This window comes from Lygodium microphyllum, chromosome 21, assembly GCF_053477565.2.
Source record: "Lygodium microphyllum isolate KBCC chromosome 21, Lygodium_microphyllum_v1.1.10, whole genome shotgun sequence".
Taxonomy (NCBI): Eukaryota; Viridiplantae; Streptophyta; class Polypodiopsida; order Schizaeales; family Lygodiaceae; genus Lygodium; species Lygodium microphyllum.
The window spans coordinates 133,826,887-133,854,219 of record NC_141155.1 but is presented as its reverse complement, the minus strand read 5'-3'; the positions used below and the strand labels follow the sequence as shown (position 1 = coordinate 133,854,219).

At 44.8% G+C, this 27,333-nt stretch overlaps 1 protein-coding gene and 2 pseudogenes across 1 annotated transcript in view; 2 read left to right on the top strand and 1 right to left on the bottom strand.

Moving 5' to 3' along the window:
- The first annotated feature begins 694 nt into the window (after window positions 1-694).
- LOC148018587 (3-methyl-2-oxobutanoate hydroxymethyltransferase 1, mitochondrial-like) overlaps window positions 695-27,333 on the top strand; it is a 75,509-nt gene continuing 48,870 nt past the window's right edge. The window contains exon 1 of the mRNA XM_087661262.1: window positions 695-1,265. Coding sequence (XP_087517388.1) covers window positions 1,013-1,265 — 253 coding nt within the window. The 5' untranslated portion in view covers window positions 695-1,012. The remainder of the gene's footprint in view (window positions 1,266-27,333) is intronic.
- LOC148018588 (uncharacterized) lies at window positions 2,256-25,340 on the bottom strand (annotated as a pseudogene).
- On the top strand, window positions 22,841-24,499 carry LOC148018589 (uncharacterized; annotated as a pseudogene).

The window sequence follows — 27,333 nt, the reverse complement described above, 5'->3', positions numbered from 1 at the left end:
TTTAAAAAAGGGAGGTGAGGAGGAGAGGCTTTAATGAAAAAAGGGAAGGAGAAGAGAAAATGAGATATTACATATGAGAAAAAGAGGAGGGGAGGGGGTTTTGATTAAAGAAAAGAGGTTTGGAAAATGGAGTAGGTTCGGGGATTTCCGAATCTATAGCTAAAATAATATAGTAATAAGATAAGATAAAGATTACCATGAACATAAAATAAACTTATTTATATATATGTACACACACACACACACACATACACACACACTCTCTCATATATATATATGAGAGAGATAGAGAGTATATATATAGAGAGAAGAGAGAGATAGCTAGATCTCTCTCTCTCTCCCTCTCTCTCTATATATATACTAGGCGCTCCGCGCGTAGACTCGCCTTGACGGGCGCGATTTTTGCGGGAGGGGCGGGTGCTGGATGCGTGGCACCCGCCCCCGCGTTCTCTTTTTTTTTTTGTGGGGGAGGTGGGGGGTTGCCGCGTGGCATCCACCCCTCACCTCTTGTTAACTAATAGTATGTATATATATATATATATGATACTCTCTCTCTCTCTCTATATATATATATATCTAGAAATAGATAGAGGGAGATATATATATATAAAGAGAGTATATATATAGCTCTCTCTCTCTATAGAGAGAGTAATACAGCCTAGAGATATAGATTCTCTCACGCATCGATAAAGGATCTGAAGGGTGATTTGCCTTCGGCAGGTTTAAAAAAGTGAGAAACACCCCCTCCCAAAAAGGAAAAAAGGCAAAGAATCAGCAAGTACGTCGTCGCTGTGTCTGCCCCCCGCCATAAAACAACAGCACTTACTCGTTCGGGCGGAGTCTTTGTCAAGCAGCGACATCAGACACACACACACACACTCACACAGACACACACACACACACACAGAGTCTCTCTCCATTCATAAGCTCAAACCCGTAGTTCTTCTCCTGCTAAGATAATAGCTCATAAGAGAAGGCAAGTTTGAGCTAAAGGAACAGCAAGTGTGGCAGAATGATGAAGCTGGTGAAGCGTCTAGTCCCTACCCTGCTTGGCTCTTCGCCTCGTTGCTACAGCAACCTTCCCCAGGACACTGTCTACGGTGGACCCACGCCCCAACTTCCTTCCAAGCGTGTCACCCTTCGTCACCTGGCATCCAAGTACTCCAAGCTTGAGCCCATCACCATGGTCACTGCATACGATTACTCCTCGGCTGTGCATGTGGACATCGCTGGCATTGATATCTGTTTGGTCGGTGATTCAGTGGGTAAGTCATTGATTTTTGTGATTCACATGCCCATCTACATAAGAGTATGAGATAGAGAAAATGCTTCAATAGTTGATGTTTGTGTATTAAAATTGAGCCTTCGATGGCGTGCCCAGTAGATTTTTTCAGAATTAGTGTTTATTATTATTATTATGTAGATATTGTATTCAATTTTGATGGAAGGTCATGTTGCTGATAGCAGTGGTAGCAAGCAAGCTAGGGCTTAGATCTTGTAGAATGTAGACTCTGTGAGTTGAAAAGTTGAACAGAGGCTTTCTCCTTAATGCATGTTTTTTTTTCTCTAATCAATACAATTCATTCCACTAGGCTCTCTGAGTGTTCTTTCTCCCCTCTCATACTCTCTCGTCACCTACACCCCTTGGAGGAGCTATCACCTAGCTTTAGAGGTGTCGCCCTACACTCTGGTGGTGTGGCCATGCTGCCCAGCCTGTCGCTAGTCTGCTGGTTGCTACCACTCTACCTTGGAGAATGTCACCGGTCCCTAGAGATCATCATTATCAATGCAGGCTTTGTGACTGCAGCTTGCATATTGCTGCTCTGGACGATAGCCAGCTGATGTCACCATGTCACCATGTTCTTCATCAACTGCTGATCATGGAGATGTGTTTCAACTAGCTGACCATTGCTTCTCAGAGGTCTGCATTTTTGCTCTTTCCATTGCTGTGGACAGGCCGCTGCCTGAAGGATTGCGTTTCGCTCCCTCCATTGCTGCCCACATCATCCCTTCTACTCTGTGAAGTCTACAGTGACATCCTATTGCTGGAGAACTGGGGTTTGCTCCCTCTACCACCCTTCATTAGTTGGGACAACACAGTTAACTTGGGCCACTTTGGCATCACCAACTCCTTGGCTCATGTCACCTCAGTCCTAGAGACCCAGAGGGCTGAGGTCATTGTATCTCATCCATCATTCATTTTCTGAGTTTCCAAGTTTATTTACTATTGGTGTTTGCTGTCTCCACTACAAACCCTATTGTTCCTTTACATGATCAAAGTCTTTTCCAAAATCATTATCCTGTGCATATTGCTCTTTCATCTCATCAAGATCACGAAGAAACACAACATAGATTGTTGAAACATGTGGCTTCCTTGACAAACCATCAGACACCAAGATTCTTATTTCCATCAACATGAACATCTAAAAGTGGAACATAGACAATAAGTTGGTCCATCTCATATGCTTCTTTAACAACTTGGATTGAGTAAGGATCTCAAATTGTATAAGTCGGCTCCAAGAAGAGAATACTTTTGAGTAGTAAGAGCATGGATAGCTGCCAAAAGCTCTTCGCTCGCAAGATTGCAGATTCTTTTCATCTTCATGCAAGATGTTTCTCTCATAGGCAAACAAATACCCATCTTGTATCAATAATTGCACCGATTCTATTCTCACATGCATCATCTTAAACCATGAAAATTCTATGCACATCATGTAAAACCAAAATAGGATCAATGGAAAGCTTTTCCATGAGCTTCCACTTTTTTCTATTCAACTCATTTACAAGGACTACTTCTTAATCAAAGCATGAAGTGGTGAAGCAATCTCTGTGAAATGGAAAACAAATCTCTTGTAATAGAGAACACAATCTTCTAACCTCATAGATACTCTTGAGAACAAGCCAATTTCTTATTGCGCGTATCTTTGCCGAATCCATCTTTACACCATCCTTAGACACAATGTGTCCTAGAAAGTATATCTCATCCAACATCTCTAAAAACCCTAGTGTGGCCTCACATATTTCTTATATGGGATGTTGGGGGTAAAGGCACCTGTGCCTAGCTGCCCGTGTATTACTACATTGACAGTACTTGCACCTGCATATTGCAGGCAGTGGGCACCCATCACTGTCACTTCATTATTTATTCTTTCAGTGACATTTGAATAAAAGGAAGGCGGGTCATACATTGTGATTGTTGGAGTTCCCACATCTTGAGTCTCTCTCTCAGACTCTCTTGCTCTCTTGTTTCATCTGTTATAACTCACACCTCTCTTGCTTCCGCTTGCTCGTTTTCCACTTGGGCTTCTCCCTTCAATTGGCATCAGAGCCTTCTTCTTCGTGAGCTCAAGCTCAATCTAACATTGCTTCAGCTCTCATTCGAGTTACCTACATTTAGGCATTCTATTGGATGTATTGGTGCATGACATTGAAGCTCTATGCTTGATTATGCTATTGAATGCATTTGAGCTTTGATTTGAGCTTAGGACATTTGACATTGGTTGTTAGTTTACTTCATTGGATGCTTCAGAGGTCTATGACCTTACGGGCTTGAAGCTTTTATTAGGTCTTATGCTCCTGGCTATGTACTTGGATGCTTGGATGCTACTCACATGAGGATTTGAGCTTTGTTTGCTCGTCTGGTATCTGACTTTTGTTTCTGTGGGAGCCGCTTACTTCACACTTGGATGTTACATTGAGCTTTGGATTTTATTTGTAGTTGAGCTTGAGCTACTTCAACTTTTGCTCACGTGCTGCAGGTTGTTTTGTATTTGTGATTGCCCTTGTTTGGCATTGATTTCTTACTGGTGTACCTCATTTTTAGTATGCTGTAATTGTAGACTATTGTATTATTTATGAGAGCAGTCCCCTCCATTTGATGCTATTTTGGTCATAGTTTGTGGACAACCCATTATTTTGTCCGTACCTCTTGTTTTCAGCTTGTTTTGGCAGTGGTTTTGGGGCTGCTTGCAGATCTTATAGCAGCCTATTTGGTCTGTATTGTGCCTCTTTTTCTTGCAATGTGGCTGGCCATTCAAATGATAGTGCCATCTTCAACATTGAAAAGTTGGATGGTAGCAATTATGTCTAATGGAAGACCCAAATTTGATAGGTTTTGGTGTAGAAATATTAGATTAGGCCGATCAAATGCAAGAGCATTAAGCCTAAAGGTCAAGATCAGGATGTATGGGATGACTTAGATGAGCTCTGAAGGTCCACAATTATCTTGTCCCTCAACAAGCAGGTTTATTATAATGCTGTCACAGAAGGGCAGTCTGCATGGGATCTTTGGGAGGAAATCCGTAATCTTTATGATAAGCAAAGCCCTGTTTCTCATTTGTATTGGCTAAAGCGGCTTATGGACCTTCATATGAAGGAAGGTACCAATGTTTCTCAGCATTTGAGTGAGGTTCATGCTATCATTGGCCAACTGTCATTGTAGGGTATTGACTTTAAAGACAATCTTCCACCTTTGTTCTTGTTGGTTACACTGCCCGAGTCTTGGGACACATTTTGTACTGTTGTGTGTATAAATATGTCCGAGAATGGGCCGATTGTCTAATGTAGAGGGTGCACTCCTAACAGAGGAGATAAATAGGAAGAATGTGGATACTTCTCATACTTCTCATGCTTTGACTGTTTGGGGTCGCTATGATGGCAAGAGTGGGAATGACCGTTGTGGTTGAAACTCGCAACAGTCTCATTATAAGTCCCATGGACGCAAGTCCGATTTTACATGCTATAATTGTGGGAAAGCAGGACATATTAGGCCACACTGCTATAAAATGCGTGATGACAAGCACAAGGAAAAGGGCAAAGGGAAAGCATAGGACAAGTCTGATGATCGCATCATTGTCCCTGCCAAGTCCAGTGTTAAGATCGAAGAGATCAATGTGGTGCAGTAATCTGACTCTGATGATGATTACATACTTGCAGCTTCTTCTTTGGATGAGTCACAACTGACTAAAGCCTCGCCTAGTTTTACTCAGTGTTGGTTGATGGATTCAAGGGCGTCCTTTCATGTGACCCCTCATAGAGAGTGGTTCCACTCTTATCGCATTATGATTGGATCTATCCGTTTGGGGAATGACTTGGCATTACATATAGTTGGTATTGGTGATATTCGGTTGTAGTTTGGTTCAGGCAGTATGTTTACTTTGCATAATGTTCGATATGTATCGGCTCTTACGAAGAGTCTTATCTCTACTGCCACACTGGATGATGAGGGTTACTTTGTTTTCTTTGGGGATTCTTCTTGGAAGATCACTTGTGGGAACCTTGTTCTAGCACATGGTGCCAAGTCTGGCACTTTATATCCCTTGGTTGTATCTGGATCCGTATATCATGTTTTGTTTGTTGTTGTAGTTCTATATGTATCTCTTTGGCATCATTGCCTTGGGCACATCTCCTTAAAGGGAATGAAAATGCTTACTCGTTTGTAGTATCTTCCGCCCCTTAACTATAAGTGTTTTGAGTCATGTGATCATTGTTTGTATGGTAGGCAGACACGTAGTATGCATAAGAAGTTTGACACTGTGCATGGGTAAGCCTTTGGCTCTTGTTCATTCTGATGTCTGTGGACCTATGCATTGATTTATAGATAATGGAGCCAATTCCATTGTGCATTTCACACTGCACAAGTCTTATCAATCCTTGAGAGCGATGGATGATGGATCGTACATAAAACAAGTTGGAAGTTAGAACAATCATCAATGAGTTGTTAATATTAAACAATTATCCATATTATATTTGTGGACAGAAAGTTGGTGCGAAGCAAGGTGTCACCAATTTTATCCATATACTCGTACAGGATGCCCAAAGTACTTCCCTTCATATCAGTGATGTGTAATACAGTGTAAATAGGAGTGAGACTTTTCACCAATGCCTTTATCTCAACCCACCAACTCTCATTTAAACATTACGCCTAAAAGCAAGAGCCATTGGAGATTCTCACTCCATGTGAGCCATTCCTAGCATGCAATGGTCTGTGTCAACTTTGGACGCGCCTATATCAACTTCTCCGATACAATAAACATATAAGTAAACCTAGTAGCAGAGGGCTTTAATAGCTCAAGTATGCCATTGGCTCAAAATATGCTTATGACGGATAACATTTTCTTCACAAATCTTACCATACTTATTGGCATCTTAAAGATGTCATCTACCCAAGATATTTGCCCAACATCTTCAATGAGCAAGTCAAGACAATAGGATGCACATGGAGTCCATACCACGCTGGGAATCTCCTTCTCAAGCATATGTCCCATGGACACAATTGATTCCATTATTTGTCACCACTTGCATTACATTTTAGACTCTTATATCCATGATGACTTGTTGCATGCTCCCAAATGAAAGCTCCTGTGATGGTAAGACTAGAGGCAAAGGTTTCGATGGCCTTAGTGAACATGGTGCCTTCATGCGAAGGCACCAAAACATTGTATATATTCCTTCGGTATATACCCGACCATCCTTGACATAAAATTGTGCATTCATATCTTACCCATGTCTCCTTCAAGGGCTCCAATTGAGCCTCTATGGATGCTTTTTTCTTTCAAAGCTCTCGTATGTGTAATGCATTCGTGGAAAGGTCTTCCTACTCACACCCTATGCGGCTCACTACCCTGACTTTTTTCTTCCATTGATGTGTAGCGGCAACATTGAAAGGTATGGCACATTGAATAAATACATGTGAGCTCCTTAGTTGCCTCCACAATATCTTTCCTTTGAAGTCTTGCATGGAGACTTGTACCATGTAAGGAGTCTCTTTGTCCACTACCACTAGAAGATGGCAATGGAGTTAAGATTGAAAGAAGTTAAGGACTTAGAAGATTGGAGGAGGAGGAGGAGGAGGAGGAGGAGGAGGAGGAGGAGGAGGAGGAGGAGGAGGAGGAGGAGGAGGAGGAGGAGGAGGAGGAGGAGGAGGAGGAGGAGGAGGAGGAGGAGGAGGAGGAGGAGGAGGAGGAGGAGGAGGAGGAGGAGGAGGAGGATGATGATGATGATGATGATGATGATGATGATGATGATGATGATGATGATGGTGGTGGTGGTGGTGGTGGTGGTGGTGGAAAGAAAGAACTTGGAAGGAGAAGAACTTAGAAGAGGAAGAGGAGGAGGAGGATGAGGATGATCATTATTATTATTATTATTATTATTATTTAGGGAGAAGGATGATGATGATGATGATGATGACTATTATTATTATTATTATTATTATTATTATTATTATTATTTAGGGGGGAGGCAGGGAAGGAAAGAGGAGGAGGTGGAGTCCAGAGTTATAGGAGGTAGTATGCTTGAGAGGAGGAGACAATTGTACAGAAGATAGGGGCGAAACTGAAAAAAAACCACACGTTTTTTCTTTATATAAGTGGTCTGTCCATTCGTTGCAAGGTGTCGAAATGCCATTTCTTTGTCGTAGTTTTGGTTTGAAATGACTGTTTCAATTTGGGGCCCCTAGAACGCTGTTTCGGGGTACTATGCCCCAGTTGTATGCCCACATCTCAGCTGGAGGGCATGTGTTGTTTGTACTTTATGTGGACGATCTCATCTTGGCAGGTGACTATCCTCAGAAGGCCAAGCAGATGAATGAGGCACTACACAAGGTGTCTGAGATGATAGACATGGATCTTCTTTATTTCTTTTTAGGTCATGAGATTTGGTAGATTCCGAGGGGATTTTTATCTTGTATTTATAGAAAGTTTGGGCCCTTCCAAGTGGGTTTGTGCTTATGGGACACTGAAACTCTCTAGGATCGTGTTTCTTTTAAATAAACTAGGTTTCTTCATTAATTAAGCAAGTTTTGGGATTGTTTAAGTAAAGCTAATGCATTTTTAGCTCAACACCCCCTCTTAGGTCTAACAACGGTGCCATGAGAAAGATCTTTTACCCCAAGGCGTCCCACCCCAAAGTAGCCAGAGCATCGGACAAAGGGTGCGCGTCGATTGCTTATCCAATGGCCTACTAAGACTACAGAGGCAATGGTTATCGTACCAAGGGAGCCCAAGTGATCACCTCAGAGAGGATAGGGCATCAGACAAAGGGTGCACGTCGGCTGCCCAATGGCCTACCAAGCCCTACAAAGGTGGATGGAATCAGCGATGGTCTTTTTTTTTTCCGAATTTGATAGATTTAGCATTAAGTGTGGGGTTCTAATTAGTTTTCGTCCTATTGAGTATCCGTGCCCCAAATGGGAGAGTGATAAAGGATGGTCAGCAGACCCAAGACCTTCACAAAACAAGCACACTATCCCTACCATTACTGGATGTCGATGAAGAAGAATAAGGCTAAGGTGTGGATATAGCAAATATGTGAAGCAAGCAAGGCAAGCAAAGCAAGTAAGCAAAGAAAAAACTGCCTTGGAGACTGCCATGGGTAATGCCGCAAATATGGTGGATCCAGAGTCGACCACTCCAAAAGACCGAAAATGGATAAATGCGCATAGATGCATATTTACATGAATAGAGTGCAAGTTCATGGGGTAATACAAAGGGTGATACAAGATATTATGCCCACGCAAGATGCAATGCAACGGTGCGACTTGAATAGTGCCCTCGTAGAGGGATTGTTCACTTGTCCAAGCGCCCTTTTACAATCATATCATCTTGACAGTGCGGATGAAGTTACAAATATCTATAATACAATAAATGAATGAATGTCTAAAAATTGTAAGCATCATCACTGTCACTATCAAGAGTAGAAACCGTCCCCTCTCAAACTCGAAGGGAAAGCAAGAGGGAAGCATCCTCTCCCCGTCAAGCTGAAGAAGTAGGGGAGGGCGTACCAAAACTGATCCTGGGTAACATGTATTGAAGAACTGGCCGGTTGACCGCTTTGGTCAAAATATTTGCAAAATTTTCGGATGTAGGCACAAACTCTAGGCGGAGGCCGGATAGTGCTTAGCTCAACCTACTCTTTGGAAAAATGGAAGTGGATTGCCACATGCCGCGTCCGTGGTGTAATGATTGGATTGCCCGCAAGGGCAATGGCACCTTGGATGTCGCAGTAGACAACGATGGGAGAGTGACATGGAAAATGAAGTGCCGTAAGTAAACTCCTTAGGTAGATGGCCTTGGTTGTGCCATCGAAGAGAGCCTGGTACTTAGCCTCGGCCATGGAAGCCGCCACCGTCTCCTGTTTACGGCTAGACTAAGAAATGGGAGCCGTGCCCAAGGTAAAGAGGCAGCCGCCATGGGAACACTGGGTGTCGGAATCTCTTGCCCAATCAGAATGAGTGTACCCTTGCAAACATAAACTAGAACCATATGTCAGGCCATAAGAATAAGTACACCGTAAATAACCAGCCCACAAAGACATGCAATCCAATGTGACATTCTAGGTGTTGTGAAATACTGACTGAGTATGTTGACTGAGCAAGCTAAATCTGGCCTTGTATGAATTAACCAAAGAAGTTTTCCTACAACAGAGCGATAGGTATGTGCATCGAAGGGTTGTTCTAGGGTATCCTTCGACTAGTGGACAGTAGGATCAAGAGGCATGTGTGTGTAGGCAAGACTCTGAAGTGGGAAATGACAGGCCGAGAGCCAAAAAATGCCTCTTACGGGGTCTTTTTAGGAAGAGCCGCAGTCGGACGCCGGTTGAGGATGTATACGGAAGTATTAACAGCCTCGACCCAAAGGCGCTCAGGAAGCTCTGTTGCGAATAGCATAGAGTGTGTCATTTCCATGACTGTCCAGTTCTTACGCTCTACGACTCCATTCTGAGAGGGGGAGCTAGTAGAGGTGAGCTGGGAAGAGATGGCCATGTTTAGTAGAAACTTGGAAAACTCGTGGGAGATAAACTCACCACCGCTATCACTTCTCATGCAACCAACACGACGACTAGTCTAGTTATGAACCAGTAGCACCCAAGCAAAAAAATATGTGAAAGCATTTGTGACTTATGCTTGAAGAAGTACACCCACATGTATCTAGAATGATCATCCACTATAAAAAAGTACATCAAGCCATTCAAGGCGGCAGTGGATGTCGGCCCACAAAGATCAACATGAATCAATCTAAGAGGCTCGTCAGCACGATGTGTGGACTATTGAGGGAATCGGGTACGGTGTTGCTTTCCGAGCTGACAAGCTTTACAGACATCGCGAGCTAGCTTTAGGTGGGGGAAGGCCCTCAACCAGCCGACAACAGGATAACTCATAAAGAGAGTCATAACCAATATGCCCTAAGTGAAAGTACCAAAGACGCTCATTGTTCGTAGGCTCCCAAGATGTGGCTAATGCCTAGAAGCTATGGAACACGGAGCCCTCGGTTGTCGGCTCGATTAGAAAGTGTGTCATGTGGTAAAGGCCATTAGGCTGTGCCTCACCGCGAGCAATCACTAAACTAGTCTAAGAGTCAAAGATCTCGGTCGACTATGTCAGAGTAAAGAAAACTGCTCGCCCCAACTAGCAAAGCTGCTGAACAGATAACAAGTTCACTCCAAGTTGGGGGACATAGTATACATTGTCCAGCGAAGCCAGATCTAGACCCTTGTCAATGGCAAGACTGAGGCTACCTTGAGCTTGAATCTTGACCGAGGAGTTGTTTCCTACGCGGACCCACCCGGCTGCAGGGGCTCAAGCACGGAAAATGTCCTCTATAGGAGTCATATGATGTGTAGCTTCAGTGTCCACAATCCAAACAAGAGCTGAAGTGCTCGGCTGATGAGTGGGCCTTTGCGGTAACCGCGTCGGGAGGCAAATCACACAAATGGATGAGACTTGCATTTGATGTCTCTATGGAGACGATGTGGGCCTCTGCAGACTAGTCAGACAATCCCTCTGGAGTTGAGAATGTTGTCGATTGAGATGGTTGAGTAGTGGCAGTATGAGTCTAACCTTTAAACTGCCCCTTGCCATCACCTTGCCTCCTCTACTAGGGGTTGTCCAACTGATGGGCGGGGGTCTGAGACTTAGATTGGGGTGCTGTGCCTCTAGCCTTTGATCGACACTTGTCGTCAAAATGGCCAGCCTTTTGACAACGTTGACAATACCTATTCTTTTTAGGTACATTCTGCCACCCTTGTTTGAGTTGTGACTGGGAGTTTCCTTGTGATTCCCCGGATTGATTTTGTTTTGGATTTTGAGTGGAGGCTGATTTTGTTTGCCCTTCCCTTGTTGCCCCTTCAGAGAATGAGCAACAAGAGCCCCCTCTGAGGAAGAGTTCATATAAAATTGATCGAACAACTGTGCGTAACGCAACAACTAACACTCAAATTTATAGAAAGTAGGCATGGTAGGCTTTGAAACTATACCTTCCACAAAATTGAAGTATTTCTTGGGTAGTTTGTTCAGAAACAATGTGACTTGATCATCAGAGAACTAAGGAGTCCCTGTAGTGGAGAATTTGGCAAGAAGTCACCGATACTCAGCCAAACTTGACTTTCAAGTCATCCTGGTCAGTGATTTTAAAGAGTTGGAGCTCATGGTCAAGATTTATACGACGGGTCCTATCCCGAGCCGCATAATGGTTGGTCAAGTGTGCCTATCGCTCTGGCGCTAAGTTAAAATGCTGAAGCTGAGAATGAAACTCAAGCAATAAGCCCTACAGTAGCTCAACAATAGCAGAGGCATTCCTAGGCTTCCATGAGCAGATAACCTTGAATGGAACAAGTGCGGGATCGGGTTGGGGTTCCAACCCTTGCACAAGATCCCATAGGTTCTGAGAGTCAAGGACATGTCTCATCAAGTTTGACCAAGTGGTAAAGTTTTCGATAAAAACGAGTCTTATCATTGAAAGCATGCTTGGTAGAAGATGAAGTGGAACCATGAGGTGTTAGGAAAGTGGGATAAGATGGAGGAAGAGGGTAAGATGGTGGTGGTGGTGGGTGTGTCTGATAGGAAGAATGAGGGGGAAAAGGTGGGTAGACAGAAATAGGCCGGGAGTATCCAGTGATTGCCAATTGATGCGGAGGCACTGGAACATGAATGTTTCCATAAGGTGCCGATGGAGGTGGAGGCACTGGGACATGAAAGCCTTGTCCAAAGCTTGGCTAGGGCACAACAGAATGACCGGGAGGTCCACTAGGTAATGCTATAGAGGCAAGCTATGGTACCAACAACTGATCCACACTCGGGAGAGACTGGGGGGGAATACCCAGGCTAGAATGATCCCGAAAGTGTGTGAGAAGTAGGTGGAACACCACCTATTGGAGGAAAGGATGATGTCCTAAAGGCGGTGCCTATGTTTCCATAATCCCCTGGTATAGTGTGATGCGCAACATGAGGTGTTTGATAGGGAATGTAAATGGTGTGAAGAGAAGTGGGGAAGCAACGGAAGAATGTGGTAGGATCGGTGGGTTTTGGATTTGTGGTGTGAAAGATGCATATGCGTTTTGTTCATTTTTACCATTTAATGATCGAAAATGAAATGATGATGATGATGATGCATCATGCAATGTAGAAATAGGAACACCAAATTCATTTTGATTTTGAGAAGTAAACTGAAAAGAAGAAAGGGTAGAAGAAGAGGTACCTTGCTTTTTCTTATAATCCCTACGACGTGTGTTAACATACAATAATTGGTCCTCAAGAGAACCTTTTCCGTAGTCAACAGATTGTACTCTATCTTCCTCATGATTTCTACCAGTATATTGCAAAGCAGAAGAGGTAAAAGACGAAGGAACAAAAGACGAATCTAATGTACCCTGCACTGGAGTGGACAGAAGAGGATGAAATAAGAGAATATACTCTGGATCTCTTTCTCCAACAGGGGACTCATCCTTGAGGGAAGTCTCGATGGCCCTACTATATCATCAGATTTATGCGCAACATCTGAAGAGAGAAATTCATGCATACCTTCATTGACTAGCTTCTCTTGAAGGGCAATCCTTCGCTTGAGCTCCTCAATCTTCTTTCGTCTAAAGTTCATGATCACATGATATTCTTCAGTGGAAAGCTTGTATAGGCTTTCTTTTGTGTTGTTAGAAGTGTCTTCCACCATGTCGGAACTTTGTGGAGCAAGCTGTTCTGCCCACTCTTGCTCGGTTCTTGACATAGGTTGTTCTGGAGACTGAATTGATGTTGATGTGCTCGAAGTTATTTGAACCATAGTACGAGGAAGTTTCGAAAATGCGGGAAACGGAAATGGGAAAAACCGGATTTTGGGCCAAATTTTGGAAACGGGGAAACGGCGTTTCAGATTGTATACTAAAAAAAATACAGTAATATGTGGGTGTGTAAAATTTAAATATATCAATGCCTACAACATGTTGTATTCAAATTTCATACAAAACTTTTGAGTCTTAATATCATATGATTGAAATCATGATTCATTACACGTTTCACGAGTCAGGACTCACGAGTGAAGATTGAAGAGTCAAGATTGAGGACTCAATGGTTGAAACTTAAGACATCTTAACACAATTAAGACTCAATTTTCAAAACATAAGGCAACAAAATAAATTAGAATTTATGACTCATGAATAATCTATGATCTAAAAAGCAGTGAAGACTAACATTAAGAACAATGGAACAAGAATCAAGATGCATAATAAGTGGGATCAAGATACAATGATAGTAACTATGTCATGTGAATAATTTGTCAAAACTTCAAAGTCCAGTGAGGCTATAAGTATCAACATCAATGAACAACCGACAACTCTAGTTTGGACTCTGCACTGCTAACCTGACTCCTGTATATCACAAGTCATCCGGACTCTGAGGATCTGTGCACTATCTCCTCGTCCGACTCCGAGGACCCTGATTGAGAAGTTGATAAAGCAGTCTTAGCCTCATCCTCAGACTTTGGCTTTGACTCTGCCTGTGATGCACGACTACGTGTGGTCCTCACTCTAACCCTCCTCTGTGCACGAGTCTCGTGCACTGGTGCTGATAGCTCCTCATAAAGCATGGAGTAGATATCCCGCTCCTGTGGTATGTGCGGAATGTCATGCACCTTCTCTATATCAATCTTGTCAACATTCACATGTAAAGGTGAACGAGACAAAGACATATTATATAAGAGGAGATTCAATATGTTCAATGTTTATACATATCACAATTTACAATCCAACTTCCAAGCAAATTTGCAATGTCAAGTGCCAAGGACTCAAGGTTAAAAAGTTAATTATATATAATACTAATCATTACCAATTTACGCGTGAAGGCTCAGGGGACATAGCGGTCCTCTCAAGAAGCTGGAGATTGCAATGGCAAAGCACTAAACGCTCCAACTGGGCAGTTGTGAGCTTGTTTCTGTTTTTGGTATGAAAGAGGGCCCATATGCTCTAGTTCCTCTCAGTAGGCCCTGAACTACAATCTTGCAAGAGGGCCTGAATGGCAATGCGTTTCTATTCAAATTTAAGATATTGAGGTTAAGTAATTGGCAATTGCTAATATGCATGTCACAAAATCAACATTTGAGTAGGCAATAGATTACAGAACTTGTTACCTAGGTGCATAATGCATTAAATAATCAAGATTCAAAATATAAGTCACCAGTCACATATCAAAGTAGGAGCACAATTGCTGTATTTCTCCCACCAAGAGACATGATGAAGCTGTGTCTCTCGAAGTCTAGCTGTCGGTCGGCCAAAATGAAGAGAATGATCGTGGAATGCCAACAAATCATCCTCTACTCTTCTCATCATATCTATATCATCTCTTATGAGGCACCTTATGTACTCCATAAAGCCCTTCTCTAACTCCTCGCTAGTGTACTGCTCCTCGCTCTACGCCAAATGGGATGCAATATATGTGCGACAACATGGATTGGTTTATGGAACCAGCCTCATCGTGCATTTCACATTGTACGAATCTCATCAACCCTATAGATAAAATAAGTTAAAAACTTAGAAGTTTGAATAATGATCAATCATCAAAGAGTCATTAATACCAAATAATTACATTTGTAAAGGTTAAACAAAAACTTACTTGTCTTGGGGCAAAAAGCTGTTGCGAAGCAAGGTCTCGCCAATTTTATCCATATACTAATATAGAAGCCCCAAAGTACTCCTCTCCATATTAGTGAGGCACAATACAGTGTAAATAGGAGTGAGACTTTTCACCAATGCCTGTGCCTTAACCCACCAACTCTCATTTAAAATATTGCGCCTAAAAGCAAGAGCCTTTGTAGACTCTCTCTCTCACTCCATGTGAGCCATTACTGGCATGCAATGGTTCGTATCAAATTTAGACGGACCCGTATCAACCTCTCCAATACAATAAAGACATAAGCAAATCTAGTGGTGGAGGGCTTCAATAGCTGAAGTGTGCTATTGGCCCGAAACATGCTTGTGACGGATGGCCTCTTCTTCACAAATCTTACCATGCTTGTTGCCGTCTTGAAAATGTCATCCACCCAAGATATTTGCCCAACATCTTCAATAAGCAAGTCAAGGCAATGGGATGCACATGGAGTCCATACTATGCTAGGAAACTCCTTCTCAAGCATACATTCCATAGACATATAATTGCTTCCATTATTTGTCACCACCTGCATCACATTTTGGACTCCTATGTCCATGATGACCTGTTGTATGTGCTCCCAAATGAAAGCTCTTGTGATGGTAAGACCTGAGACAGAGGCATCGATAGCCTTAATAAACATGGTGCCTATATATGAAGACACCAAAACATTGTAAACATTCCTTTGGCGCATATCTGACCATCCATCGCATAATATTGTGCATCCATATTTCACCCATGTCTCCTTCAAGGGCTCCAATTGAGCCTCTATGGATGCTTTTTCCTTTCGAAGCTCCCGTGTGCATAATGCATTTGTGGATGAACCTTTCCACTCACACCCTATGCGGCTTATTGCCTTGATTGTCTTCTTCCATTGATGTGTAGTGGCCACATTGAAAGGGATAGTACACCGAATAAATAAGCGTGGGAGTTTTCTAGTTGCCTCCACAATTGCTTGTCTCTGAAGCAGGGTTGCACTCGTACGTCAAACGGACAGGTTCGTACCATACAAACCGTACGGTATGTATCCGTACTGTTTTGTATGAGATTTTAGACATATTTTGACCACGTATCCTCGGGACAAGGCGAGCTATCCAGAGAGTTTCCGCACGAAACGGGCTGGGGAAAAAGGCGCAAACTGGGCACGATTGATCATTTGCGACACGCACACACTCTTGCATGTCTCGACTCTCTCCTCAGCCCTCCCTCTTGTCTCCAAGACTCCAAGGCTGCATCAAGCTCCCATCCCCTCCAAGCTCCCTCTTCCTCTCTCCTCTTCCCCTCTTCTCTCTCCTCTTCCTCCCATCCTCTCCCTTTTCAAAGTTCGTTCTTCTTCCAACTTTCCAAGTTTCCCCGATCCCCTCCCTCTTCAAGGCTCAAGCATCATCTCACTCTCTCCTCTTCTCCCCATCCCCTCCCTCTTCAAGCATCACCGCCGATCGGAGTGACAAGTGTCGACTCTTTTCTCTTCATCGGGCCTCTAGCCTCGCCTCAGCACCATGACACATGAGAAGCATGAGGCCTTCAATTTGCATGCCATCCATGTGGAGAGGGACACAAAGAAGTCCAACTCCCACAATTGGATATGCAAGTATTGCAGGAAGAGCTACACAAGTGGTGTGACCCGAATTCTCCAACATCTTTCCAAGACGGGGGGCCAAGTCGCTCCGTGTAAGTCGATCCCTCAACACATTGCGGGCGAGATTCTCGCCAAGATGAGAGGGGGATCCACTAGAGAAGGAGGTGGTGGATCAGCGGCGGCGGCATCTACACCTATGTCTACTCATGAGAAAGCCTCAAATGTAGGTCTATCTTCGACCGATGCGGGTGAGGCCTCCACCATTGGTGGTGCCGACTCCACATCCGCTTCGGGCTCCGGCATTGGCAAAAGGCAAAGGTTAGAGGCTCATGTGGTATCGGAGAAGCAATCCTCTCTCTCTCAAGCTCCCGGTCATACACGTGGATCGGTTGCCTTTCTTAGAGAAAGGCAACGACAACTCGATGTTGAGATTGCACGCACGGTGATCGAGTGCAATCTTGCATTCAACATCCTAAAGCATGAGCAATGGAAGAAGATGGTGAGAACCATCGCCAATGTGGGCCCATGTGAAGGATGGAGCAGCTGTCAGAGTGCAGCGATGCGGAAGCGTGGGACCAAGACTGAGAGAGAGAGTGAACACAAAGAGAGGAGAGAGAGAGAAAGAGACAGTGGAAGATGAAGATCTGCTGTATAAGGTGTGCTGTATACAAAGATATGCAGATATATACACGGGCGCAGTGCGCGGGACTGCGTGTCTCCACCTCGACAATGCAACCTGCTGTCCACCTCGAAGTACGCTGCAGTCTGCACTAATCTCCAGCGTGAAATCTGCAAACAGAAGTGTGGAAGAATGTGCAGAATGTCGGCTATAAATAGCCAAAAAGAATGCGATCAAAAATGGCAGGTCGGCTGCATTTAATGCAGCCGACCGGTACAGTCCGACTGGACTGCCACATGGCTGGCCGACTGGTACAGTCCGACCAGACTGCCACGTGGCTGCTTGCTCTGCCAGGGATTGATTGCTAACACCCCCTCTCAGAGCCTGGACGGGGCAAAAGCCTGAGGGATCGGACATGTCTCCGAAGCAGAGCCTGAGGAAACGCCTTCGTAAACAAATCTGCAAGATTGTCCTCCGTCTTGCATTACACCACCGCTATGGTTTCATCCAGAAGCTTCTCCCTGATGAAGTGGTACTGGATCTGTATGTGCTTCGTCTGGGCATGGAAAACAGGATTCCGTGCCAAGGCAATGTAACTCTCATTGTCGCATCGCAGAAAAGTAGGATGAGTCTGGGGGCAGGCAAGCTCCTCCAACAATCGCCGAAGCCACACAGCCTCACATGTGGTGGAAGACGTGGCCCGATACGCCGCCTCAGTAGATGAAAGGGCTACCGTGGGTTGCTTCTTGCTACTCCATGAGATAACACCTGCACCCAAGGTAAAACAGTAGCCTGTAGTAGACCGCCTGTGGTCCACATTGTCAGCCCAATCCGAGTCGCTCCAACCTGCAAGTACAAGATCGGAACCACCTGTGCCTGTTGGATAATGAATCCCTAAGTTAGAGGTTCCTCTCAAATACCGAAGTATCCTCTGGACAGCTCCGTCTGAGGTTCACTCATGAACCCCGCCAAGAGACCTACAGCAAAACAAAGATCAACACGAGTGTGGAGGAGCCAAATCAATGATCCAATCAACTGACGGTAGCGAGAAGCATCCGCCAAAGGAGAATCTGAATGTGAAGTGGCCTTCCAGTTCGGATCCATAGGAGTAGAAATGGTCCGACAATCCTCCATCGCAAAAGAAACCAAGAGCTCCTGTACATATCTCTGCTGAGAGATGAAAATCCCCCTTTGAGACTGATAAATCTCATGGCCTAAAAAGAAGTGGAGTAGACCCAAGTCCGTCATCTCGAACGTCTGATGTAAAGCTGCCTTCGTCTCTTTGACCTTCTGTGCATGATCACCTGTGACAATCAAATCATCAACATACAATACAAAAAGCACACAACCAGCCTCGGAAGTGTGTATATAAAGCTGCGGATCGGCCTTGGAACGCCGATATCCCAACTGTGACTGAAGGAACGAGTCAATCTTCTCGTTCCATGCATGCGGAGCGTGCTTGAGGGTATACAAGGCCTTCTTTAACCTGTAGACTTGCCCATCTGAAGATCCAAAGCCAAGAGGCTGCTCTACATAGATTTCCTCCTTCAAATCACCATTGAGGAAGGCTGACTTCACATCCAATTGGTAGGCAGGCCATCTGCTATGGCCAGCCAGGGCAAGAACAGCTCGAATAGTCGCCATACGAGCAGTGGGGGCAAAAGTATCATGACAGTCAATCCCGGGGCGCTGCGCAAAACCTTTAGCAACAAGGCGAGCCTTTTGCTTGTCCAAAGAACCATCGCTAAGGTACTTGGTCTTGAAGACCCATTTGACGCCAATCACCTTCTTATGCGAGGGGCGAGGCATGAGAGACCAAGTGCCATTCCTCTCAATAGCCTCCAACTCGGCTTCCATAGCTTTCTTCCATGGTGCGGACTGTAAAGCCTCCTTCACGGAGGTGGGCTCTCGATCCTGCATAACATGGGTTATCAAACAATAGTTAGAGCAAACAAGCTCCGTAGAATGTGCTTGGTGCCTCCGTGACCGCCGCGGACCATCCTACGGTCCCTACTCCTCAGGGACCCCCTCGATCCCCGAATCTCGGAGTGTGTCACGGGCCCAACAAGGAGGAGGCCGGACCTCTCCTTGTCGCTCTCCATCAGCTGAAGACTCTGGGATATCCATAGGTGGTAACTCCTCGGGGGTGACCGGTGGAACAGTAGACTCTGTATCAGAAACAGAATCGGAATCAACAGGCGCTGGCTCCAAAGGAACTGTCTTGGGAGCCCAACTCTCCCTTGGATCTCCAAGAACGGGATGCTTCTCACCCGCTGCTATGGCCGGAACCTCCACGAACCGCACATCGCGATTGGTGTACAGATCCCGCTTTACGGGATCATACAAGCGATAGCCTTGGGACTGAGAGCTGTAGCCAACGAACACCTGTCTTCGAGAAGCCGCTTCAAATTTATCACGATGAGTCTTGGGAATGTGAACATAGGCATCACACCCAAAAACCCTAAAATAAGAAACATCGGGCTTAGTCCCAAAGTAAGCCTCAAAAGGTGTCATCCCATCAACGGCCGAAGTGGGGGATCGGTTAAGGATGTGGACTGCAGTAGCCACAGCCTCGGCCCACAGAAACTGAGGTGTCTGTCGGTGCTCCATCATGGTGCGCGCCATCTCGATCACACTTCGGTTCTTCCGTTCAAGAATGCCATTTTCTTGAGGAGTGTTGGTATTAGCAAACTCCTGGTGAATGCCTTTATCTGCACAAAAACGAGCAAACTCATTAGAAACAAATTCACCACCCTTGTCGGAGCGCAAGGTCTTCAATTGCTGGCCCGATCGATTCTCCTCAAAGAGAAGCCAATCCTTGAAGTGGGAGAAAGCCTCCGACTTCAACGCCAAGAAGTAGGCCCAAGTCATCCTGCTGTTGTCATCTATGATCAACATGAAGTACGAGCTTCCTCTCAAGGACTCGTTTCTCATAGGGCTACAAAGATCCGTAGAAACAAGCTCCATCGGTGAAGTAGACCGCCGTGAAGCTTTGTTGGGAATCTCATCCCTATGCTGCTTCCCACGAATGCAGGAGACGCATGGCTGCTGGCTCACCACTATGTCCGGCAACCCTTGAACAAGCTGTCCACGTGACGCCCTCCGAAGATAATCATAGTTTAGGTGACCAAACCGAGCATGCCATAGCTCTGACTGTGTCTGAGAGGTAAGAAGAAGAGTAGAGAGAGCGGTAGAAGACGTCAATTTGTAGATGCCGTTCTCCTCATAGCCTGATGAGAGAACCTTCCTTGACCCTCGATCAAGGACTCGCACTGAATCACTGTCAAACTCCACCAAAAGTCCAAGGGAACAAATCTTATGAACCAAAAGTAGATGATACCCTAAATCTGGCACATGCAAGACCTCTGAGGTATGAGTACCACCACGTCCATCTGGAATAAGCTGCATCTCACCCCGTCCTGCAATAGACACCGAAGAGCTATCTCCGATGAGAATTTGCCCACGCGAAGGTCGCAACTGGGCAACACCGTTTGATGGAGTCATGTGCCGGGAGGCACCACTGTCAATGATCCACTCTCGAGCGTGGGGGGCTGTCATCGCAGCATCAGAAGCCTTCGGTGTAGAGTCCTCAATGACTGCTAGATGAAGAAACGCAGTTGATGAGGGTGCAGCCACCGCTCCAGAATCCTTCGAGTCCTTCTTGTTGGTGCCCTTCTTGTCTTTGTCGGGGCAATCCTTCTTCCAATGGCCGGTCTTACCACAAATATGGTATGTGGATTCTTTTCCTTGTCCTTCTTTGACTTGTTGTCCTCCTCCTTCTTCTTTGGGTCCTTCCCCTTCTTCTGAGAGGCTTGACCTATCAAAGCTTCCGACTTGGAAGCATGTTGTCCCTTCAGTTGTTCCTCTTGGTCCAAGACCATAGGAACTAGCTCTTCCCACCGAAGAGTAGACTCACGCCCCGAAGCAATAAGGGCGGAGTAGAAAGCACCGAATCGTGGCGGCAACTGGGACAAGAGTGTGATCGCCATGTCTTCGGAGGAAATTGGCTTCCCCGCATTCTGAACCTGCATCTGAAGCTGTCTAAGCTTGTTGATGTGCTCCCACAACAAAGAAGACTTGTTCACGGACAAAGTCCGCATTTGCACCTCCAAAGAAACCCTCTTCATAAGGGTCATCCGGTTATACATCTGGTCAAGCTCCAGCCATCTCCCGAGCCACCGTCAAGTGCTCGATGTGAGCTATTACGGCTGTAGTACAAGACAGAAAAAGAAAAGAACGAATCCGGGCATTCAGTTTGTCCCAGTGAGACTGGGCCTTGGCCAACTCCGCAGGAGCATCGGAAGAGAGTTTGGACTCATCTCTTACCGAGGGCTGGTCGATCTCCTCCTGTACAAGCTCCGCCAAATCACAAGACTCAAGGATGGCCAACATCATCACGTGCCAGATGCGGTAATTGTCGCCATCGAGCTTTTGATTTGAGGGAAGCCGGTAAGACAGGCACCTTCCGATCCATGATCGCCTGGAACTCCAAGTCAATCTCTGTAGACATCTTCACCTGTAATGCCTGCACAAATGCAAAAGCAGCCCCCTCTGACTGTGAAAACGCAGCCTGCTAGGGCTCTTTCTTCTGCGTCCCGAACCTTCTTCAACCGCCGGAGGCGATGAAAAAGTAAAACCTGCACTTGAAAGCTGAAAACACAGCCTTCCTTCTCTTCAAACAGCAGCAAACAGCAGCAATTTTACCAACTGGACTCCTTTCCCGCGCGCCCATGCTCGCTTCAGCCTTGTTCTGATGCGCAGCCCTCCCGCTCGCCCTTGAACGCTGGAAACGCAGCCTTGTGTCGCGATGGAATCTCCTCTTCAGGTAGGTTCTTCACTCAGTCAGCCCTTCTTCACTGCTCTGATACCATGTCAGAGTGCAGCGATGCGGAAGCGTGGGACCAAGACTGAGAGAGAGAGTGAACACAGAGAGAGGAGAGAGAGAAAGAGACAGTGGAAGATGAAGATCTGCTGTATAAGGTGTGCTGTATACAAAGATATGCAGATATATACACAGGCGCAGTGCGCAGGACTGCGTGTCTCCACCTCGACGATGCAACCTGCTGTCCACCTCGAAGTATGCTGCAGTTTGCATTAATCTCCAGCCTGAAATCTGCAAATAGAAGTGTGGAAGAATGTGCAGAATGTCGGCTATAAATAGCCAAAAAGAATGCGATAAAAAATGACAGGTCGGCTGCATTTAATGCAGCCGACTGGTACAGTCCGACTGGATTGCCACATGGCTGGCCGATTGGTACAGTCCGACCAGACTGCCACGTGGTTGCCTGCTCCGCCAGGGACTGATCGCTAACAGCGGCGTCTCATACAATGATATGAGGACGAAGAAGATTGATGAAGAGAAGGAGAGGATTGATAAAGCCCTTGATCCTATTCGGGCCGCATGGACAAAATACGGTTGCTCCATTCTCACCGATGGATGGAGTGACCGTAAGAAACGTGGTATCATCAAACATACTCGTTTCATGTCCACTTGGCACATATTTTTTGTGGGCCGTAGACACCGGCAAGAGGGGAAGAAAAATGACCGGCCCATTCATCTACCGCCACATTCGGCAAGCTATCATTGAGGTACACATTGTCTTTTTAAAGTTGCTTTCATTATTCATGAATCATAATTAGAATTTTCAAGTCATGATTCATGATTTATCTCTCCCTAAAGCTTTTATAATTTGTGCCATGTATGATGTGCTTGTAGGTGGGCCCATTGAATGTGGTGCAAGTTGTGACCGACAATGCATCCAATTGTCGGCGCATGGGCCGTTTACTTGAGGCCGAGTTTCCTTGGATCGTGTGGGCTCCATGTGCAAGTCATTGTTTCGACTTGCTCATGGAGGATATCGGGAAGCTAAAATGGGTGAAGAGGGTGGTACACAAGGCTACATCTGTTGTCACCTTCTTCATGGTGAAGGTGAAGGTGCTTGCGATGTATCGCGAGCATAGCAAACTTGAGTTGAAGAAGCCTTCTTCAACTTGGTTTGTTTATATGTGGTTATTGTTGGAGCGGCTTTATGAGGTGCGGTCCGCCCAAACAGCGGTGTCCACTCTATGGAATGAGTGGGATGAGCATGAGATAGAGGAGACGAAAGCCATGCAACGGCTGTGCCTTGATGAGCAGTTTTGGCAAAAAGTCTGTGCCATTGTGATTGCCGTGACTCCCTTGTATAGGGTGTTGCACATGACTGATTGCGAGGGATCCACCATGGGCCTTCTCGTTCACTTCTGCAGAGCGGCATTGGTGGAGGTACGGGCTTGCACGATGATCACAGATTCTCAGCGTGCATACATCATAGAGATAGCAGAGAGGAGATGTGCATGGATGCATAGGCCCATCCATGGTTTTGTAGCATTGGTGCATCCGCCCTACAAGTCGCCGACAATCATGGATGATAGAGAGCTCTGGTCAGATCAGCTTGCATATTTGACTTGTGTGGTCCTCATAGATGACCATAACATAGTCCTAGAGGAGCTTGGATGCTATGCAGATCAGAGAGGACATGTGGCATTTTCTTCTTCCACTTGTTGGAGAAGGGAGTCACTTGTAAAGCCTCTATTTTGGTGGCAAAATTTTGGATATGCGCTGGAGACTCTTCAGCCCTTGGCCATGAGAGTCCTTGCGCAGGATTGCTCTTCGGGTGCATGTGAGAGAAACTGGAGTGCCTATTCTCTCATTCACACGAAGATTCGCAATTGTCTTAGCACATGACAGTTAGAGCGGCTAGTCTATTGCCGCACTAACTTGCGCATGATGAAAGCCATGATGAGTATGGGTAGTCCAAAGTAGGTAAACACCTAACCATAAAATGATAAGTCAAGTTTAATTTTTAAATTTGTTGGTTTCAACTTGTTACTTTATAGTATTATACTCAACAATTTAGTATTTATAATCTATTATCTTATGTGCATTGTGTAGATGAATGTTGATACATTCAAGTTGATGGGCGACACTCTTGCGAGTGTACATCAGGAGGTCGATGAGGAGGAGCAGATCTTTGTAGAGCTCTATAGAGAGCTCATAGCAGCAGACACCCGCGACACTCGTAGTCAGCGTGCTTGTGGGTGAGGAGTTCGAGTTGCCAGCAGGGGCATGGTCATTCAGCGCCCTCCGAGATCGACGAGGTGTGGTTTAGGTGGTTTGCAGACATATATGAGGCAGGGCTCTAGTAGCTCTCATCCTCCCTGATGATGACATTCCCCCTTGCCTATAGCTAGATCGTCATTGCCTAGGGAGCCATCATTTGATGATGATGGTAACCTTATCAGTGAGGATGAGTATGAGAGTGTCTCTTCATTCAATGACGAGGAGTTATCTTCAAACTCTCTTGATGAGCACTCAGATGATGATGATGATGATGTTGATGATAGTGATGCCTCATGAGTCATCCTAGCCTCTAGGCCTCAGCTCTCTCGAGTCTCACCTTTTTGTATCTACTTAGTACTATCATTGATGATTGTATCCAGTTTCACTCATTGATGATTGTATGATGTATCCAGTACATTGTACCGTTGCCTGCATGTTTGCTGCTTGCATGTGATTGCAAGGGCTTTTTACCTAATGTATTCAGCATATTTTATAATGACACTGCTAGTTTCACTTTAAACATGTGTTCTATTATTTATAGTTTTTTAAAAATAAAGTTAATTTTTTTTTGTACTAATAACGTACCGTACCTTATAAAATCTTAAGGTACCATTTAGTATCGTATTTTATCGTACCGTACTGTATCGTACTTTTCGTACTTGACAACTATGCTCTGAAGTCTTGCATGGACACTTGCACGATGCAAGGAGCCCTTTTACCCACCACCACTAGAAGATGGCAACGGGGTTCTTTTTGCACTTGGATTCGATACGGATATGGATGCACTTCTTTTTGATGGGCCACTGGCACCTCCAATTTGGCTAGCGCTACTAGGCTCACTAGCCTCTCTTTGCTTCACTTGCGCTTCATTATCCCAATGTGGTGTTGATTCATCCTCTTCTAGCTCAATACCCATACGCTTTCGGCGCCAAAGATGGAGACTTACTGTCACTTCTGCCGGCACATTTCTGCAAGGCCCGATGTCTTTGTTGGGAACGCAAGTCAAGTGGTCTTTCACATGCGTTACACTCCCCGATTTCTCCAATCCACAATAGTTGCACCTCCACTTCTTTGATCTGCCAGAGCCCTCGTATCCTTTGATTGGAGTGACATGCCTCCAATATGGGTTCGGCGACATGATATGATTAGCCTTCAGGAGTCAGGACCTAGGTAATGGATTATAGGAGGAGGAGATTCGAGAAGAAGGAGAAGAAGGATAAGAAAGAAGAAGAAAGAAGAAAGAATAAAGAAGAATAAGAAGAAGAAAGAAAAAGAAGAAGAGCTTAGAGGAAGAGGAAGAGGAAGAGGAAGAGGAAGAGGAAGAGGAAGAGGAAGAGGAAGAGGAAGAGGAAGAGAAAGAGGAGGTGGAGCTGCAGGTCCGAGGAGGAGGAGGCGAGAGCTGCTAGTGTGCCATGCACGCGAGTCCGAAGTCGGGAAGGAGAGCGAGTTTCTGCGCTGGATAACCACTCGAAACGGGCCGTAGAATCGTGAAACGGCGGTCTCCCGTTTCCGTCTCGGTCCGAAACGGCGAGTCGGTTACATTGATTTGAACCTAGTGTTGTTCTTGCTTCTTGCGGAGAGCTTTCAGAGGCTAGGTTTCTCAGAGAGTACCAGGCTCTGATACCATGTAAAGAAATACTCTGACACAGAAACACAAATAACAATCGTACGACAAAGCACAGACTGATAAAAGAACTCAGTTAAGGTTAGGGTAACTCAGAGACAATGAACACAAAAAATAACTGAAGTGATATAACTGCTGAATATACAATGCTCATGCCGCAAAGACACTATGCAGTGAATGAATACTGAACCTTGAACTCCTGTATCTCAAGGATCAGGGCAGGGGTAATGAGCCGGAGAGTGTGTTGTACTCTGAACAGATCCCGAATCGTAGCAAGGAAGCCTTCGGATGTCGAACACCAGCAAACGCATCAGTGAGAAGCTGGATCTGAATATTATACGACTTTAGTCTAATTTATGATATATTACAATTCATTCTTGATTTTGATATTTTGTCAATTTATTTGGAAATGAGAATCATGATGTTGTAACTTGACTTAGTGTATATTATAGATAGGCTATTTACATGTTAATTTCAAATTTCCTTGTATGATATGTATGAATCATAATGTTTGAGTTCTAAACCATAGTATAGCTTGTCCAAAGACTAACTTTGACATAAGTGACAAGTCAATAATGGATCATGGATATGTAACGTATAATGTATTATTCTCAATTGACTCTATTATCACTCAAGCTCAATTAGCCATTCTTTGTTTAAGAAAGAGTTCCATAGAGGTTTAGAATCTCCTTCCCTAGTCAAATCTATTAAAAACCCCTATATAAAAAAACCCACGTTTCTTATTTTACTCCCTCTTGAAAGAACTTTACGAAGCACGTTTTTGACGTTTTGTTTCTAAACGTTTCTAACGTTTATGGCTGCTATGGTCTCAAATTTTGTAATGATTGCATATATGGAAAACATGTGTAGTCTCCTTATTACTCTGGTGTCATTAAGAAGTCCAATGCTCTTGATTTAGTACAGTCTGATGTGTGCACTGTGCGTGTTAATTCATACGGGGGTGCACGATACTTTGTTACTTTTATTGATGATTTTAGTAGACAGTCATAGGTGTATGTGTTAAAGAGGAGGAAGATAGTATACATTTGAGATGTAGTATTTAATAAGGCAAAGTTGCTGAAACATACTACACAGGATGACCTTGACAAAAAGAAGGTCAAATTTCAGCATGAACAGCCAGCCATTCAGCAGCCGTTAGCTGAAGATTTTGTTCCTTTTGACGCTCAAAATGAGCAGCAACCTATTGTGCTACAGTTAGGAGATAATGGACAACAAATAGAAGCATGGAATAGGACGGCAAGAACATCATGCTGAAAACAGGTTACAGCAGCAAGTAAATGCTGAAAATCAGTCACTAGGTGATGGTGTGTGAAACTAGCCTTCTTTCTTAGATAGGGTGGTAAATAACCTGATTATGCACTATTGAAATGCACATTACCATTTAATCTTGGACATTGGACATCCTGTTGTCTCCAAAACTGGTCCCCCTTTTGGTATTTATTTAACTTAATTAAAGAAGAAGTTGATGTACAATGGGATTCTCCCT